Raw genomic sequence first — 15,619 nt, 5'->3', positions numbered from 1 at the left:
CCCGTAGCCGCGTCCCCTCAGCCGCCATCCTCTCAGCACCGGGGCGCACTCACAGGCCGGCACCAGCTCCAGGAAAAGCGCCTTTTGCGTACGGTCCCGAAGCCGCAGCTGCCGCACGATGTGGCGTTTCCAGCGGGCTGCGGGGGCACCGGGGACGCCCGGTCCCGCCATGGCCGCGCTCTCCAGTCTCGCGGCGCGTTCCTCCCGCCCAGGACGGCGCCAGGCCGGGGCGGGGCCTCGCGGGAACTCCATGACGCCAGGGGGCGGGCGGCGGTGGGGAATCCCCGGCTTGTCCCAAGAGGGCTTTGGCGGGGAGGACCGAAGGCCGACGCCGGGAGGAGCCGTCTCCGGGAGGAGCCGCCTCCGGGTCTGAACCGCCGGGGCCCCGTCCGAAATGTTCACCTTAGTGGGGGCTCCTGTGGCTGCAAGGGTCATAAGCAGGAGCGAGGTCGGAGCCTCCGGGACGGCTTCCCCCACGCGGGTAGAGCGCTCCGGAGGCGGGGCCCTCAAGGCCCGGGTCTCTTAACCCCGTCGCGCCCGGGCAGAGTCCGAGAGCCGCTGATGCTCCCCACGCCGCCGCGCTCCTGGCCGCGCGCCCAGCCAGGGACCCAGAGGCCCTCAGCCCCGGGCTCTGCGCGTACACTGAGCAGGACGGCAAGATAAGGAAGCAGAGACTGAAGGGAGGAATCCCCGCTTTCCGGGGATGATGGCGTTCGAGTTGGGTCTGTGAGGGATGAAATAGGAGTTGGCCAGAGGGAGAGAGAGGGACTCTAGGCCTCGAGAAGAGCACGTGCAGAGGTTCCGTGACACGAAAACGCCAGGTGGGTGCGGGGCTGGGAGGACAGGAGGCAGAAGGGTTTACGGCTCCACATGGTCGCCGAAATTTTAGGTCCCTGAGAGTAAAGGGGTTCAGCTGATTTCATCTAGAAAGCCCCTGGCCGGGAGGAGAGAACGGGCTTGCTTGCCTGGGGTTGCAAAGGAGTGGGTAGCTGAGACGGCCAGCACCCCAGCATCCTGACTCAGGGCCAGACGCTTCACCCCATTGGGCGGCGTCTGGAAGAGCAGACACATCTCTTGTGGGTACCCTCGAAAGTGAATCATGGGTCGCAGGGAACTGTGGTCAAACCGTCTCTAGCTAGGTGCTAGAGAGCCAGCTCTGCAGGCTCAGGCTACTGTGAGACGAAAGGAGGGACTCGCTGGCCACAGCCTCACCCTGGGGCATGCCAGCAGGCCCTGCCATCTGAGTGCTGGCAGACCTGAACATCCCTAGGGAACGAGAGAAATTGGGCAACGATGGGAGAGCAGTGCAGGCCCTGGAGGTGACGAGTCTGTTGAGATTCTGATGGGGATGGGTCAGAGGACGTAGAAAGCAGCGAAGGCCTAGACGCCCCCAGGTCAGTGTAGCCTGCTTTGCTTCCAGTGAGCTGGGCTCAGTCCCCCACATGTCATTGTCTTAGACGCCCATGGCCTTTGCACAGGCCGAGCCTGATGTTTGGAACACCGTCGCCTCTAGGGGCCCTGGCTCCTAATCATGCGTCACCTCCTCCAGGAGTACTTTCCTGCCCCTACACTGAGTTCAAGCTTCTCAGACACTAGCCCCAGTTGAGTTCGAGTTATAACTGTCACCAGTTATCACACCATCCTGTAATCTGTGCGGTGCCCCTTAGGGCAGGACCTGGGTCCCAGATGTCTCTGTACCTCTAGCCCCAACCCAGGCCTGGCCTGTCTCTTGAAGGAGTATTTGTGTTGAAGATGGGTGGTAACGTTCAGCAAAAGGCATGCCCAGGAGACAGGCACAGTACCCATGGAGACCCAGGGCCAGCTGATGACAGTGATGAATTCCCTTTAGAACTGGCGGACTCTTGGGTGCTTGGAGACACTATATAAATAAGGAACTCTGGCTGTGTGCATGGGAGAGTATATTAACAGGGCTTGGCCTGGCTGTGAGGTGCAGAGATGCTGTTTCTCTCAGGTAAGGAGTCATATTGGGGCAGGGTTTCCTAATCCTTTTTTAACTCACAAAATACACCTAGGAAATGTTAAATAAATTGTCATTTTTGAGTAGTATGTGATAAAGAAGTGATTGACTTTGACTAAAAATATTCATGTTCTATTTTTAGAATATGAAAGATTGTATTATAAAGATCACTTGAAATAAAATTTTAGATAACATAATATATGGAGATGAATTTCTGCTTTTTACATTTAACTTGCTGTTTAACGTATCTCAAATTATTTATGTAAGAGAAATATGATTTGACCAATAAATATAAAAAAAAGTTATAGCATGATCTGGGGACCTAATGTACTTCACTTTTTTGTTCTGTTTTGTTTTTGAGACAGGGTCTCTCTCTGTTGCCCAGGCTGGAGTGCAGTGGCCCAGTCATGGCTTACTGCAGCCTCATCCTCCTGGGATTAAATGATCCTTCCACCTCAGTCTCCCGAGTAGCTGAGACTACAGGCACATGCCACTATACCTGATATTTTTTTTTTGTTTTTTTTTTTTTTTTTGAGACAGAGTCTCTGTCACCCAGGCTGGAGTGCAGTGGCACAGTCTCGGCTCATTGCAACCTCCTCCTCCCGGGTTCAAGCGATTCTCATGCATCCGCCTTCCGAATAGGTGGGATTACAGGCATGCGTCACCACACCCAGCTAATTTTTGTACTTTTAGGAGAGACAGGGTTTCACCATGTTGGCCAGGCTGATCTCCAGCTCCTGACCTCAAGTGATCCACCTGCCCCAGCCTCCCAAAGTGCTGGGACTACAGGCGTGAGTCACCGTGCCCAGCCACCCAGCTCATTTTAAAATTTTCTGTAAAGACAAGGTCTCACTATGTTGCCCAGGCTGGTCTCTAACTCCTGGGCTCAAGCAATCCTCCTGCCTTGGCCTCTCAAGTGCTAGCATTACAGGCATGAGCTACTACACCTGGCCCTAAAGTACTTAAAATGTAATTTAAAGCTTGCGCCTGGGAGGCCGGGCGCAGTGGCTCACACCTGTAATCCCAGCACTTTGGGAGGCCAAGGCAGGTGGATCACAAGGTCAGGAGTTCAAGACCAGCCTGGCCAGTATAGTGAAACCCCATCTCTACTAAAAATACCCAAAAAAAGCCAGGCTTGGTGGTGGGCGCCTGTAATCCCAACTACTCAGGAGGCTAAGGCAGAGAATTGCTTGAATCCGGGAGGCAGAGGTTGCAATGAGCTGAGATCGCACCTCTGCACTCCAGCCTGGTGACAGAGCGAGACTCCATCTCAAAAACAAAACAAAACAAAACAAAAAGTGCACCTGGGTTAGGCATCTCCCAGAAGCCAGAGTGATTGTTCAAAACCTTAAATCAGGCCGGGCATGGTGGCTCACGCCTGTAATCCCAGCACTTTGGAAGGCCAAGGTGGGCGGATCACCTGAGGTCGGAACTTTGAGACCAGCCTGACCAACATGGAGAAACCCCATCTCTACTAAAAATACAAAAATTATCCAGGCGTGGTGGCGCATGCCTGTAATCCCAGCTACTCAGGAGGCTGAGGCAGGAGAATCACTTGAACCCAGGAGGCAGAGGTTTCAGTGAGCCGAGATTGCTCCACTGCAGTCCAGCCTGAGCAACAGAACAAGACTCTATCTCAAAAACAAAAACAAAAACCTTAAATCATCTCAAGTTCCTCTTGCTTAAAACCCTTGAAAGGCTCTCCAGCATAGTCAAAGCAAATACCAAACCCTTTACCATGGCTTTCAAGGCCCTGCTTGATCTGGCCCCTGCCCACATCACTGATCTTACCTCTTCCTACTCTTTAGCCTTATTCACTGCACTGAAATCCCACTGCCAAGCTTAGCCCCACCTTGGAGGCGTTGCCCTGGCTGCACCCCCCTCCTAGTGCTCTTCCTCCACAACTTTTAGGGGCTAGCTCCTACATACCAGCTGAATTTCAGAAGACCTTTCCTGTCATCCAATCTGAAAAAGCTCCCATCCCAATCAGCGTCTATCACATCACCCTTGTTCTTCCTTTCAGAGCACCTAATACTCCCAGAAAGAATCACATTTCTGTGTTTGCTAGTTGTTTATTATGTCTCTTCTACCAGGCTGGGAACTTCAGGAAAGCCAGGACCAAGTCAATCTTGATCTAGGCTGTGTCTCCAGCGTCTAGAACCGGGCTTAGCACCAACTGAGTAGGTAATCAGTAAATAAATTGCTGTTGCTGTGTATCAAAAAGAAAAAACCAAACAGTTTGCATGGTCCAATGCTTAGAAGTTTTGAAATAAAAAATGTAGCTATATTTTGGCTGGGTATAGTGGCTCACGCCTGTAATCCCAGCACTTTGGGAGTCTGAGGCGGTGGATCACCTGAGGTCAGGAGTTCGAGACCAGCCTAGCCAACATAGTGAAACCACGTCTCTACTAAAAATACAAAAATTAGCCAGGAGTGGTGGCAGGTGCCTATAATCCCAGCTACTTGGGAGGCTGAGGGGGGAGAATCGCTTGAACCTGGGAGGCAGAAGTGGCAGTGAGCTGAGATCGTGCCGTTGCACTCCAGCCTGGGCGAAAGAGCAAGACTCAGTTAAAAAAAAAAAAAAAGTAGCTATTTTTTAAATTGGAAAACCAATCACATGCACATAGCAAAAAATTGAAATAGTACAAAAGTGAGCCTGTTTGCCTCACACCTTCTTATTGATCAGGATAGGACAGGCTGGTCTGTGGTTACAATGATTTCTTTTTTTTTTTTTTTTTTTTCCCAGAGACGGAGTCTCGCTCTGTCTCCCAGTCTGGAGTGCAGTGGCATGATCTTGGCTCACTGCAACCTCTGCCTCCTGGATTCAAGCAATTCTCCTGCCTCACCCTCCCGAGTAGCTGGGACTACAGGCACACGCTGCTACACCTGGCTAATTTTTTGTATTTTAGTAGAGACAGGGTTTCACCACGTTGCCCAGGCTGATCTCAAACTCCTGAGCTCAGGCAATCTGCTCTCCTCAGCCTCCCAAAGTGCTAGGATTACAGGCGTGAGCCACCGCACCTGGCAGTACAGTGATTTCTAATATTGCCCATGACTGTTGGCTGAACTCAACTGGTGATTCTCACTTTGAGTGGCTTATGTGACTGCGATCACACCAGGACTGGAGTTACCTGAAGACTCAGCTGGGCGGGTTACTGTTGATGGCTCACTCATTTGGCTGGCAGGAGATGCCATCTATTGGCTAGAGGGTCGGAGCTGCAAACCAAAGTACCTACATATGGTCCCTTCACATGGCTTAGGTTTCTCAGAGCATGATGGCTAGATTCTGAGAGGGAGGCATCCCAAAACATGCATCCAACGGTACGAAAGCTGCCAGTCTCTTACGATTTGACCCTGAAATTAGAACACATCACTTCCTCTGCATTCTATTAACCAAAGCAGTCACAGACCAGCCCAGATTAAAGGAGAGGGGACATAGGCCCCAGCTTTCAATGAAAGGAATGTCAAGCCGGGCACGGTGGCTCACACCTGTAATCCCAGCACTTTGGGAGGTCAAGGCGGGCGGATCATCTGAGGTCAGGAGTTTGAGACCAGCCTAACCAACATGGTGAAACCCCATCTCTACTAAAAATACAAAAATTAGCCGGGTGTGGTGGCGCACGCCTGTAATCCCAGCTACTCAGGAGGCTGAGGCAGGAGAATCGGTTGAACCCAGGAGGCGGAGGTCGCAGTGAGCAGAGATCACACCATTGCACTCCAGCCTGGGTGACAGAATGAGACTCCGTCTCAAAAAAAAAAAAAAGGAATGTCAAAAATGTCTGGCCATCTTTAATCTACCACATGTGATACTAAATAAAACTCCAAATCTCAGTCGCTTAACACAACAAAGGCTTATTTCTTACTCATCCCACATTAGACAATGATGGTGTACTGTCCTCCCCCAGCAGTGACTTAAATCCAGAGTGCATCCTTCTGACATCACCATAATCTCAGTTATTTGATTCCAACTGCTCAGATTGGGGTAGGGGAGAGGGAAAAGATTGACACTAACACTTAATTGCCTTGGACTGAAGTGACACATTCTTCTGCCCAATTCTGACTGGTGACATCACATCTACTAGGAAGGTTGAGAAATGTAGTCTTTCCATATTCCCTGGAAAAGAGAAATGGGTGTGGATACATCACTGTGGCTAACATACACCACTTTCCCAGTTTCCTCCTCTAAAAGCATCACCATTAACACTGCAGAGTATATACTTCCAGAAATATTTATGCATATACAACACATAAAACACAAAGGGGACCAGGCACGGTGACTCACGCCTGTAATCTCTGCCCTTTGGGAGGCTGAGGCGAGCAGATCACTTGAGCCCAGGAGTCTGAGACTAGCCTGGGCAACATGGCGAAACCCTGTCTCTTCTAAAAATACAAAAATTAGCCAGGCATGGTGGCACATGCCTACAGTCCCAGCTACTCCGGAGGCTGAGGTGGGAGGATCATTTGAGCCCAGGAGGCAGAGGTTGCATTGAGCTGTGACCATGCCAGTGCACTCAGCCTGGGTGACAGAGTGAGACCTTGTCTAAAAAAAAAAAAAACCCACAGAAAACATAAAGCGTAGCATTTACACACTTCCACACTTTGCTTCTTGCTTTTTTTTTTGACAGAGTTTCACTCTGCTCTCCAGGCTAGAGTGCAATGGCACAATCATAGCTCATTGTAACCTCAAACTCCTGGGCTCAAACAATCCTCCCACGTCAGCAACCTGAGACTAAAAATATGAGCCACCACACCTGGCCAAGCAAAGGATTTAAGTAGACATTTCTTCAGGCCAGGCACGGTGGCTCACGCCTGTAATCCCAGCACTTTGGGAGGCCGAAGCGGGCAGATCACCTGAGGTCAGGAGCTCAAGACCCTCCTGGCCAACATAGTGAACCCCCACATCTACTAAAAATACAAAAATTAGCTGGGTGTGGTGGCACTTGCCTGTAGTCCCAGCTACTTAGGAGGCTGAGGCAGGAGAATCGCTTGAACCCGGGAGGCAGAGGTTGCAGTGAGCAGAGATCACACCACTGCACTCCAGCCTGGGCGATGGATTGAGACGCTGTCTCAAAAATAAATAAATAGACATTTCTTCAAAGAAAATGTACAAATGGCTGATAAGCATGTGAAAAATTGCTCAACATCATCAGTAGGGAAGTGCAAATAAAAAACCACAATGAGATAGCACTTTATATCTACTGAGATGGCTGTAATTTTTTAAAAATAAAATAACAGTGTCAGGGAGGAAGTGGAGAAAATAGAACCCTCATGCATTGCTGGTGGGAATGGCTGGTGGTACAGCTGATGTGGAAAATAGTTTGGAAGTTTCTCGAAAGGTTAAACGTACAACCATCATATGATCCAACAATTCCATTCCTGGGTTCATATCCACAAGATCAAAAGAATCAAAAGCAGGGACTTGAACAGATATTTGTATGCTGCTATAGTTTGGATGTTTGTCCCCCGCAAATGTCATGTTGAAATTGGATCCCCAGTGTTGGAGAGGCCTTAATGGGAGGTGCTTGGGTCATGGGGGCAGAAACCTCATGAGGACATAATGCCCTCCCTGGGTGGGCAAGAGTGGTGAGTTCTTACTTTATCAGTTCCCAGAGAACTGATTGTTTAAAAAGGGCCTGGAGGCCCGGAGCAGTGGCTCACTCCTGTAATCCCAGCACTTTGGGAGGCTGAGGCAGGCGGATCACTTGAGGTCAGGAGTTCGAGACCAGCCTGGCCAACATGGTGACACCCCATCTCTACTAAAAATACAAATAAATAAATAAATAAATCAGCCAGGTGTGGTGGCGAGTGCATGTAGTCCCAGCTACTTGGGAGGCTGAGGCATGAGTATCGCTTGAACCCAGGAGGCGGAGGTTGCAGTGAGCCAAGATCACGCTACTGTACTCCAGTCTGGGTGACAGAGGGAGACTCTGTCTCAGAAAAAAACAAAAAAAGGGCCTGGCCCTCCCATCTTACTCTCTCTTGCTTCCCCTCTTGTCATGTGATCTCTGCACACCCTGGCCCCCCTTCACCTTCCACAGTGAGTGGAAGCAGCCTGAGGCCTCACCAGAAGCAGATGCTAATGGCATGTGCTTCTTGTACAACCTGCAGAACTGTGAATCAAATAAACCTCTTTTCTTTATAAATTACCCAGCCTCAGGACTCAGAGTAAGACATACACCCATGTTCATAGCAGCATTATTCACAATATCCAAAAGGTGGAAACATTGTAAGTGTCCATCAACAGATGAATTGATAAGCAAAATGAGTGTATACATAGAATAGAATATTATTCAGCCATAAAAAAGAATGAAATTCTGATACATACTACAACATGGATGAAACTTGAAAACATGCTAAATGAAATAAGTTAGACATAAAAGGACAGATTTATAAATCCACTTACATAAAATATACAGAATAGCCAGGCTTGGTGGCTCATGCCTGTTATTCCAACACTTTGAGAGGCCAAGGCAGGTGGATCACCTGAGGTCAGGAGTTCAAGACCAGTCTGGCCAACATGGTGAAACCCCATCTCTACTTAAAATACAAAAATTAGCCAGGTGTGTTGGCAGGCACCTGTAGTCCCAGCTACTAGGGAGGTTGAGGCAGGAGAATTGCTTGAACCCAGGAGGCGGAAGTTGCAGTAAACCAAGATCATACCATTACACTCCAGCCTAGGCAATGGAGGGAGACTCAGTCTCTGAAAAATAGTAATAATAAAAATAAAACAAGGCTGGACATAGTGGCTCACGCCTGTGGTCCCAGCACTTTGGGAGGCCGAGGTGGGCAGATCATGAGGTCAGGAGTTCGAGACCAGCCTGGCCAACATGGTGAAACCCTGTCTCTATGAAAAATACAAAAATTAGCCAGGCATGGTGATGCACGCCTGTAATCCCAGCTACTCAGGAGGCTGAGACAGGAGAATTGCTTGACCCTGGGAGGCGGAGGTTGCAGTGAGCCGAGATGGTGCCATTGCACTCCAGCCTGGGCAACAGAGCGAGACTCCATCTCAAAAAAAAAAATAAAATATATAGAATAGACTAATGGAGACAGAAAGTAGACTAGAGGTTACCAGGGGTTAGGGGGAAAAGAAGAATGAGGAAATATTGCTTAATGTTTACAGAATTTCTGTTTGGGGTGATGAAAAAGTTTTAGAAATAGTAGTGGCCAGGCACGGTGGCTCATGCCTATAATTCTAGCACTTGGGGATGCTGAGGTGGGTGGATCACTTGAACCCACGAGTTTGAGAGCAGCCTGGGCAACACAGGAAAACCCCATATCTACAAAATATATATAAATTAGTGGGGCGTGGTGGCATGCGCCTGTCATCCCAGCTACTTGAGAGGCTGAAGCAGGAGAATCACTTGAGCCCAGGAGGTCAAGTCTGCAGTGAGCCATGACTGTACTACTGTACTCTAGCCTGGGTGACAGAGTGAGACCCAGACTCTTAAAAATAAAAAATTAAAGTATGGTTAAAAAGGCAATTTTTGTGTTACTTATGTTTTACCACAATTTTTTTTTTTAAACCTCACTCAGAAAAGAATGGCATCAACATAGGAGGCCAGGCGCAGTGGCTCATACCTGTAATCCCAGCACTTTAGGAGGCCAAGGCAGGTGGATTGCCTGAGTTTAGGAGTTCAAGACCAGCCTGGCCAACATGGTGAAAGCCCGTCTCTACTAAAAATACAAAAATTAGCCAGGCATGGTGGCACACGCCTGTAGTCTCAGCTACTTGGGAGGCTGAGACAGGAGAATCACTTGAACTCAGGAGGCGGAAGTTGCAGTGTGCCGAGATCGCACCACTGCACTCCAGCCTGGGTAACAGTGGGAGACTCCATCTCAAAACAAAAACAAAAAACAAACAAACAAAAACAAAGTAGGCCAGGCGCGGTGGCTCACGCCTGTAATCCCAGCACTTTGGGAGGCCCAGGTGGGTGGATCACCTGAAGTCAGGAATTCGAGACCAACCTGGCCAACATGGTGAAACCCCATCCCTACTAAAAATACAAAATTAGCCAGGTGTGGTGGTGTGCTCCTGTAATCCCAGCTACTTGGGAGGCTGAGGCAGGAGAATTGCTTAAATCCAGGAGGCAAATGTTGCAGTGAGCCAAGATCGCTCCACTGCACTCCAGCCTGTGCGACAAGAGCGAGACTCTGTCTCAAAAAACAAAAAAAACAAAAAAAACAAAGTAGTAAAATCCAGAAGATAGAACTTCTACAAATCAACCAAACTGTAAACCCAATATAAAAATGAGCAATGGCTTTCATCATCAGAAGAGAAAGAAAACTCACTGATCTTGCATGCCCCCCAAAAAAGAAAGGAAAATAAAAGTTATCTACAAAAAATTATAATGTAAGTTAAAGTACAAATGAGGGGTCATTTTTTTACTCATCATATTGGCAAAAGTTAAGACATTGCAAGATACAGTCATGCACTGCATAAGGATGTTTTAGTCAGCAACAGACTGCAGATAAGACAGCAGTCCCATAAGATTATAAGACTGTATTTTTACTATACCTTTTCTATGTTAAGATACACAAATACAAACCATTGTGTTACAGTTGCCTACAGTATTCAGTGTAGTACATGCTGTACCGGTTTATAGCCTGGGAGCAAAAGGTTATATCATATAGCCAAGGTGTGTGTGGTGGGCTATACCCTCCGTTTGTGTAAGTACACTATGATGTTTACACAAGGATGAAATCACCTAACGATGCATTTCTCAGTTCGTATCCTGGTTGTTAAGTGATGCATGGCTATATTCAGAGTTGGTGAGTGCGTGAGGGAAAGGGAGTCCATTGTTCGTTGCTGGTGGGAGTGCAAATCGGTTTAATCTCTTAGGACAATTTGGCCATCTACACACTGATATATACGCACATCCTTGGACCCAGCAGTTGCACTCCAGTGTGCAACAGGATGAATGGTTACAGATATCATGGTACATTCATAAGACAGAATCCGATGCAATTCAAAGAAGGAGCTGGATCTACGTGTCCTGACATTGGAAGTATATGTCTGAAATACTTCATAATACTTCTTAAAACCCAACAGGTTTATTTTTGTTTCTAATGTTATATTCTGTTTCTTTTTTTTTTTTTTTTTTTGAGACAGAGTCTTGCTCTGTCGCCCAGGCTGGCTGGAGTGCTGTGACACGATCTCAGCTCACTGCAACCTCTGCCTCCCAGGTTCAAGCGATTCTCCTGCCTCAGCCTCCCGAGAAGCTGGGATTACAGGTGCGTACCACCATGTCCAGCTAATTCTTGTATTTTTAGTAGAGATGGGGTTTCACCATGTTGGCCAGGATGGTCTCGATCTCCTGACCTTTGATCTGGCCGCCTCGGCCTCCCAAAGTGCTGGGATTACAGGCGTGAGCCACCACACCAGGCCTTCTTTTTGTTTTTCAATTGAGACAGGGTCTCTGTCTGTCACCCAGGATCGAGTGCAGTGGTGTGGTCATAGCTCACTGTAGCTGTGACCTCCCGGACTCTAGTGATCCTCCTGCTTCAGTCTCCCAAGTGGCTGGTCCTGGAGGGGCATGCCATCACACCAAGCTTTTTATTTATTTATTTATTTATTTATTTATTTAGAGATAGGGCCTTGCTCTGTTGCCCAGCCTGGAGTGCAGTAGCATCATCTCTGCTCACTGCAACCTCCACCCGCCAGGCTCAAGCAATCCTCCCATTTCAGCCTCCTGTGTAGCTAGGACCACAAGCATGTGCCACCACGCCCTGCTAAGTTTTGTTTTTTGTTTGTTTGTTTTGTAGAGAAAGGTTTTTGCCATGTTGTCCAGATCGGTCTCAAATTCCTGAACTCAAGCAATTCACCCATCTTGGCCTCCCAAACCACTGGGATTGCAAGCATGAACCACCTCAACCGGCCATATTCTGTTTCTATTATAAATGATGAGATTAAACATTCAGACTGCTGTTTGCAAACAGTTTTCACAAATGACACCTTTAGGGGCAGGTTGGCTTTCTTCTCGGTATATGAAAAACCAAATGAGATATAATCATCATGTCTACTTTTTTTTCCTTCCAGCCATGGTTTTGCAGCCTTAGTGACATCTGGATGTGAGTTTTGAGCAGATAAATGCAAGAATCTGGTAACAATCAGCTTGAGGCAAATTTGCAGGTTTATTTTTATGCTTCTTTTTATTAGTTATTTATGTCCATAACCAATAGCCCACTAAAGATGATAATTAACTAATATATTAATAGAATTAAAAACTAAACAGGCCAGGTGTGGTGGCTCGTGCATGTAATCCCAACACTTTGGGAGGCCAAGGCAGGAGGATCACCTGAGCCCAGGAGTTTGAGACAAGCCTGGGCAACATGGCAAAACCCCATCTCTACTAAAGGTAAAAAATAAACTAAACAGCTTAAAAGTCTGAAATGGTGAAAAACATCCATGGTATGGGGAAAGTGGGTTCAGCTGCAGCTGTGTTAGTCTTTTTTTTTTTTTGAGATGGAGTCTCACTCTGTCGCCCAGGCTGGAGTGCAGTGGCGCGATCTCGGCTCACTGCAAGCTCTGCCTCCTGGGTTCACGCCATTCTCCTGTCTCAGCCTCCCGAGTAGCTGGGACTACAGGTGCCCGCCACCACACCCGGCTAATTTTTTGTATTTTTAGCAGAGATGGGGTTTCACCGTGTTAGCCAGGATGGTCTTGATCTCCTGACCTTGTGATCCACCTGCCTCCCAAAGTGCTGGGATTACATGCATGAGCCACCGCGCCCAGCTGCTGTCTTAGTCTTTTGGGGCTACTATAATAAAACACCCTAGAGTGGGTAATTTATAAACAAGAAAAATATATTGCTCACAGTTCTGGAGGCTGGGAAGTCCAAGATCAAGACCAACAGATTCAGTGTCTGGTGAGGGCTGCTGTCTGCTTCAAAGACCATGCTTTCTCTCTCCATTCCCACATGGTAGAAGAGGCCTGGGAAGCTCCCTCGAGCCTCTTTTATAAGGGCATTAATTCCATTCATGAGGGTGGAGCCCTCATGATTTAATCATTCCCCCAAAGCCCCACGTCTGAATACTATCACATTGGGTATCAGGTTCCAATGTGTGGATTTTGGGGTGATACCAACATTCAGACCATAGCAGTTGTTAATGGGGTCTCAGCACTCCCTGACCTTATGTGTGTACCACATGCACTCACTATTCACTATTATTTTATGAAAGTTGCCAGAATCAAAATGGAGTCATTTGGCCCAGAGCAGTGGGTCACACCTATAATCCCAGCACTTTGGGAGGTTGAGGTGGGCGGATCACTTGAGCCCAGGAGGAGGTTGAGGCTGCAGTAAGCCCTGGTCATGCCACTGCACTCCAGCCTGGGCAACAGAGGGAAACCCTGTCTCAAAAAAAAACAAAAAACGCCGGGCATGGTGGGTCACACCTGTAATCCCAGCACTTTGGGAGGCTGAGGCAGGCGGATCATGAGGTCAGGAGATCTAGACTATCCTGGCTAACACGGTGAAACCCCGTCTCTACTAAAAATACAAAAAAAAAATTCACCGGGCGTGGTGGCGGGCACCTGTAGTCCCAGCTACTCGGGAGGCTGAAGCAGGAGAATGGCGTGAACCCAGGAGGCAGAGCTTGCGGTGAGCCGAGATCGTGCCACTGCACTCCAGCCTGGGCAACAGAGCGAGACTTCATCTCAAAAAAAAAAAAAGAAAAGAAAAGAAATAACAAAACAGAGTCACTAGTATTTAAAAAAAAACAAGGCTGGGTGTGGTGGCTCATCCTTGCAATCCCAGCACTTTAGGAGGCTGAGGTGGAAGGATTGCTTGAGCCCAGGAGTTCAAGACAAGCCTGGGCAACATGGCAAGACCCTGTCTCTACAAAAAATTATAAAATTACCCAGGCATGGTGGCGCACACCTGTAATCCCAGCTGCTCAGGAGGCTAAGGGGGAGGATCACTTGAGCCCAGGCAGTAGAGGTTACAGTGAGCCGAGATCGTGCCACTGCACTCCAGCCTGGGTGACAAAGTGAGACCCTATCTCCAAAAAAATAATTAATCAATTAATTTTAATAATTTAACACAAATTACCTAAACTTAGCAGCTTAATTAATTAATTAACTTAAAAAAAAAAACCCTGACAGTACAGTCAGGGAAGAATATGAAGAGAGAATTGTCATGCTTATATGCCTCCTAAGAAAAATAATCACAGGCCAGGCATGGTGGCTCACGCCTGTAATCTCAGCACTTTGGGAGTCTGAGGCAGGTGCATCACTTGAGGTCAGGAGTTCGAGATTAGCCTGGCCAAAATGGTGAAACCCCGTCTCTACTAAAAATACAAAAAAAATTAGCCAGGTGTAGTGCCACACACCTGTAGTCCCAGCTACTTGGGAGGCTGAGGCAGGAGAATCACTTGAACCCAAGTGAGCCAAAATCGTACCATTACACTCCAGCCTGGGTGACAAGAGTGAAACTCCATTTCAAAAAAAAAAAAAAAAAAAAGAGAAAAAGAAAAACAATCACAGGTCGGGCACAGTGGCTCACATCTGTTATCCCAGCACTTTGGGAGGCCAAGGCAGGAGGATCACTTGAGGTCAGGAGTTCGAAACCAGCCTGGCCAACATGGCGAAACCCTGTCTCCACCAAAAATACAAAAATTAGCCAGGCATGGTCACACACACCTGTAATACCAGCTACTCAGGAGGCTGATGCAGGAGAATTGCTTGAACCCAGGAGGTGGAGGTTGCAGTGAGCCGAGATTGCACCACTGTACTCCAGCCTGGGCGACAGAGCCAGACTCCGTCTCAAAAAAAAAAAAGAAAGAAAAGAAAAACAATCGCAAACGACTATAAAAACCACAACCTGCAACCTTCCACACAAAAAAAATTAATTAATTAATTTTAAAAAATAAAAATACTTCTGTGAGGAAATCTGCCCAGCAACTGCCTGGCTAACCCCAGACTGGTGTCACCTGATCTCTGTAGCCAAGCATAATTATTTCAAAACAATTATATAATCCTCCTCATTTTTTCCCTTTGAAAACATTTGTCTTCATTTACCTCCCTGAATACACACTGGTTTCTATGGCATGTGTATTCCCATTGCGATGTTCTATTCCCAAATAAACGTCATTTTCTTTTAAAGAGCCTCTCTGTTATTTAGGTTGACACGTTAAAGGGAAAACAGTGTTTGGGATGGAGTGAACTGAAATTATACCTTTCCTCCCTCCAAGGGAAGAATCAAGCATCATTCAATATTGGCTAATGTGGAAAATGCTTTGAAATGGGCAAGAGAGGCCAGGTGCAATGGCTCATGCCTGTAATCCCAGCACTTTGGGAGGCCAAGGCAGGTGGATCATTTGAGGTCAGGAGTTCAAGACCAGCCGGGCCAACATGGTGACACCCCATCTCTACTAAAAATACAAAAAATTAGCCAGGCATGGTGGTGCATGCCTGTAGTCCCAGCTACTCATGAGGCTGAGGCAGGAGAATCACTTGTACCTGGGAGGTGGGGGTTGCAATGAGCCGAGATTGTGTCACTGCACTCTGCATGGGTGACAGAGCGAAACTCCATCTCAGAAAAAAAAAAAAAAAAAGGCAAGAGAGAGGAAAATGACTCCATATTATTTTAAAAGAAGCCGGGTCAAAGTCATGTGAATAAAAGGAATACAAATTTGTTTGGT

At 47.7% G+C, this 15,619-nt stretch overlaps 1 protein-coding gene and 1 long non-coding RNA gene across 7 annotated transcripts in view; one reads left to right on the top strand and one right to left on the bottom strand.

Moving 5' to 3' along the window:
* The window catches only part of ATG16L2 (autophagy related 16 like 2), a 31,630-nt gene extending 28,386 nt beyond the window's left edge, over positions 1-3,244 (bottom strand). For 5 of the 6 annotated variants that reach the window (XM_054440861.2, XM_063672057.1, XM_054440860.2 and 2 more), the window contains exon 1: positions 54-3,244. In XM_054440861.2, coding sequence (XP_054296836.2) covers positions 54-435 — 382 coding nt within the window. In that variant the 5' untranslated portion in view covers positions 436-3,244. The remainder of the gene's footprint in view (positions 1-53) is intronic. The other variant, XM_063672059.1, reaches the window with a different exon arrangement.
* On the top strand, positions 225-11,807 carry LOC134740316 (uncharacterized). The gene is made up of 3 exons (XR_010127701.1): positions 225-821; positions 11,091-11,212; positions 11,744-11,807. It is a non-coding gene; the product is annotated as an uncharacterized LOC134740316 (long non-coding RNA).
* The last annotated feature ends 3,812 nt before the right edge of the window (positions 11,808-15,619 follow it).

This window comes from Pongo pygmaeus, chromosome 9 (assembly GCF_028885625.2).
Source record: "Pongo pygmaeus isolate AG05252 chromosome 9, NHGRI_mPonPyg2-v2.0_pri, whole genome shotgun sequence".
Classification (NCBI taxonomy): Eukaryota; Metazoa; Chordata; class Mammalia; order Primates; family Hominidae; genus Pongo; species Pongo pygmaeus.
This window is presented reverse-complemented; position numbering and strand designations above follow the sequence as displayed.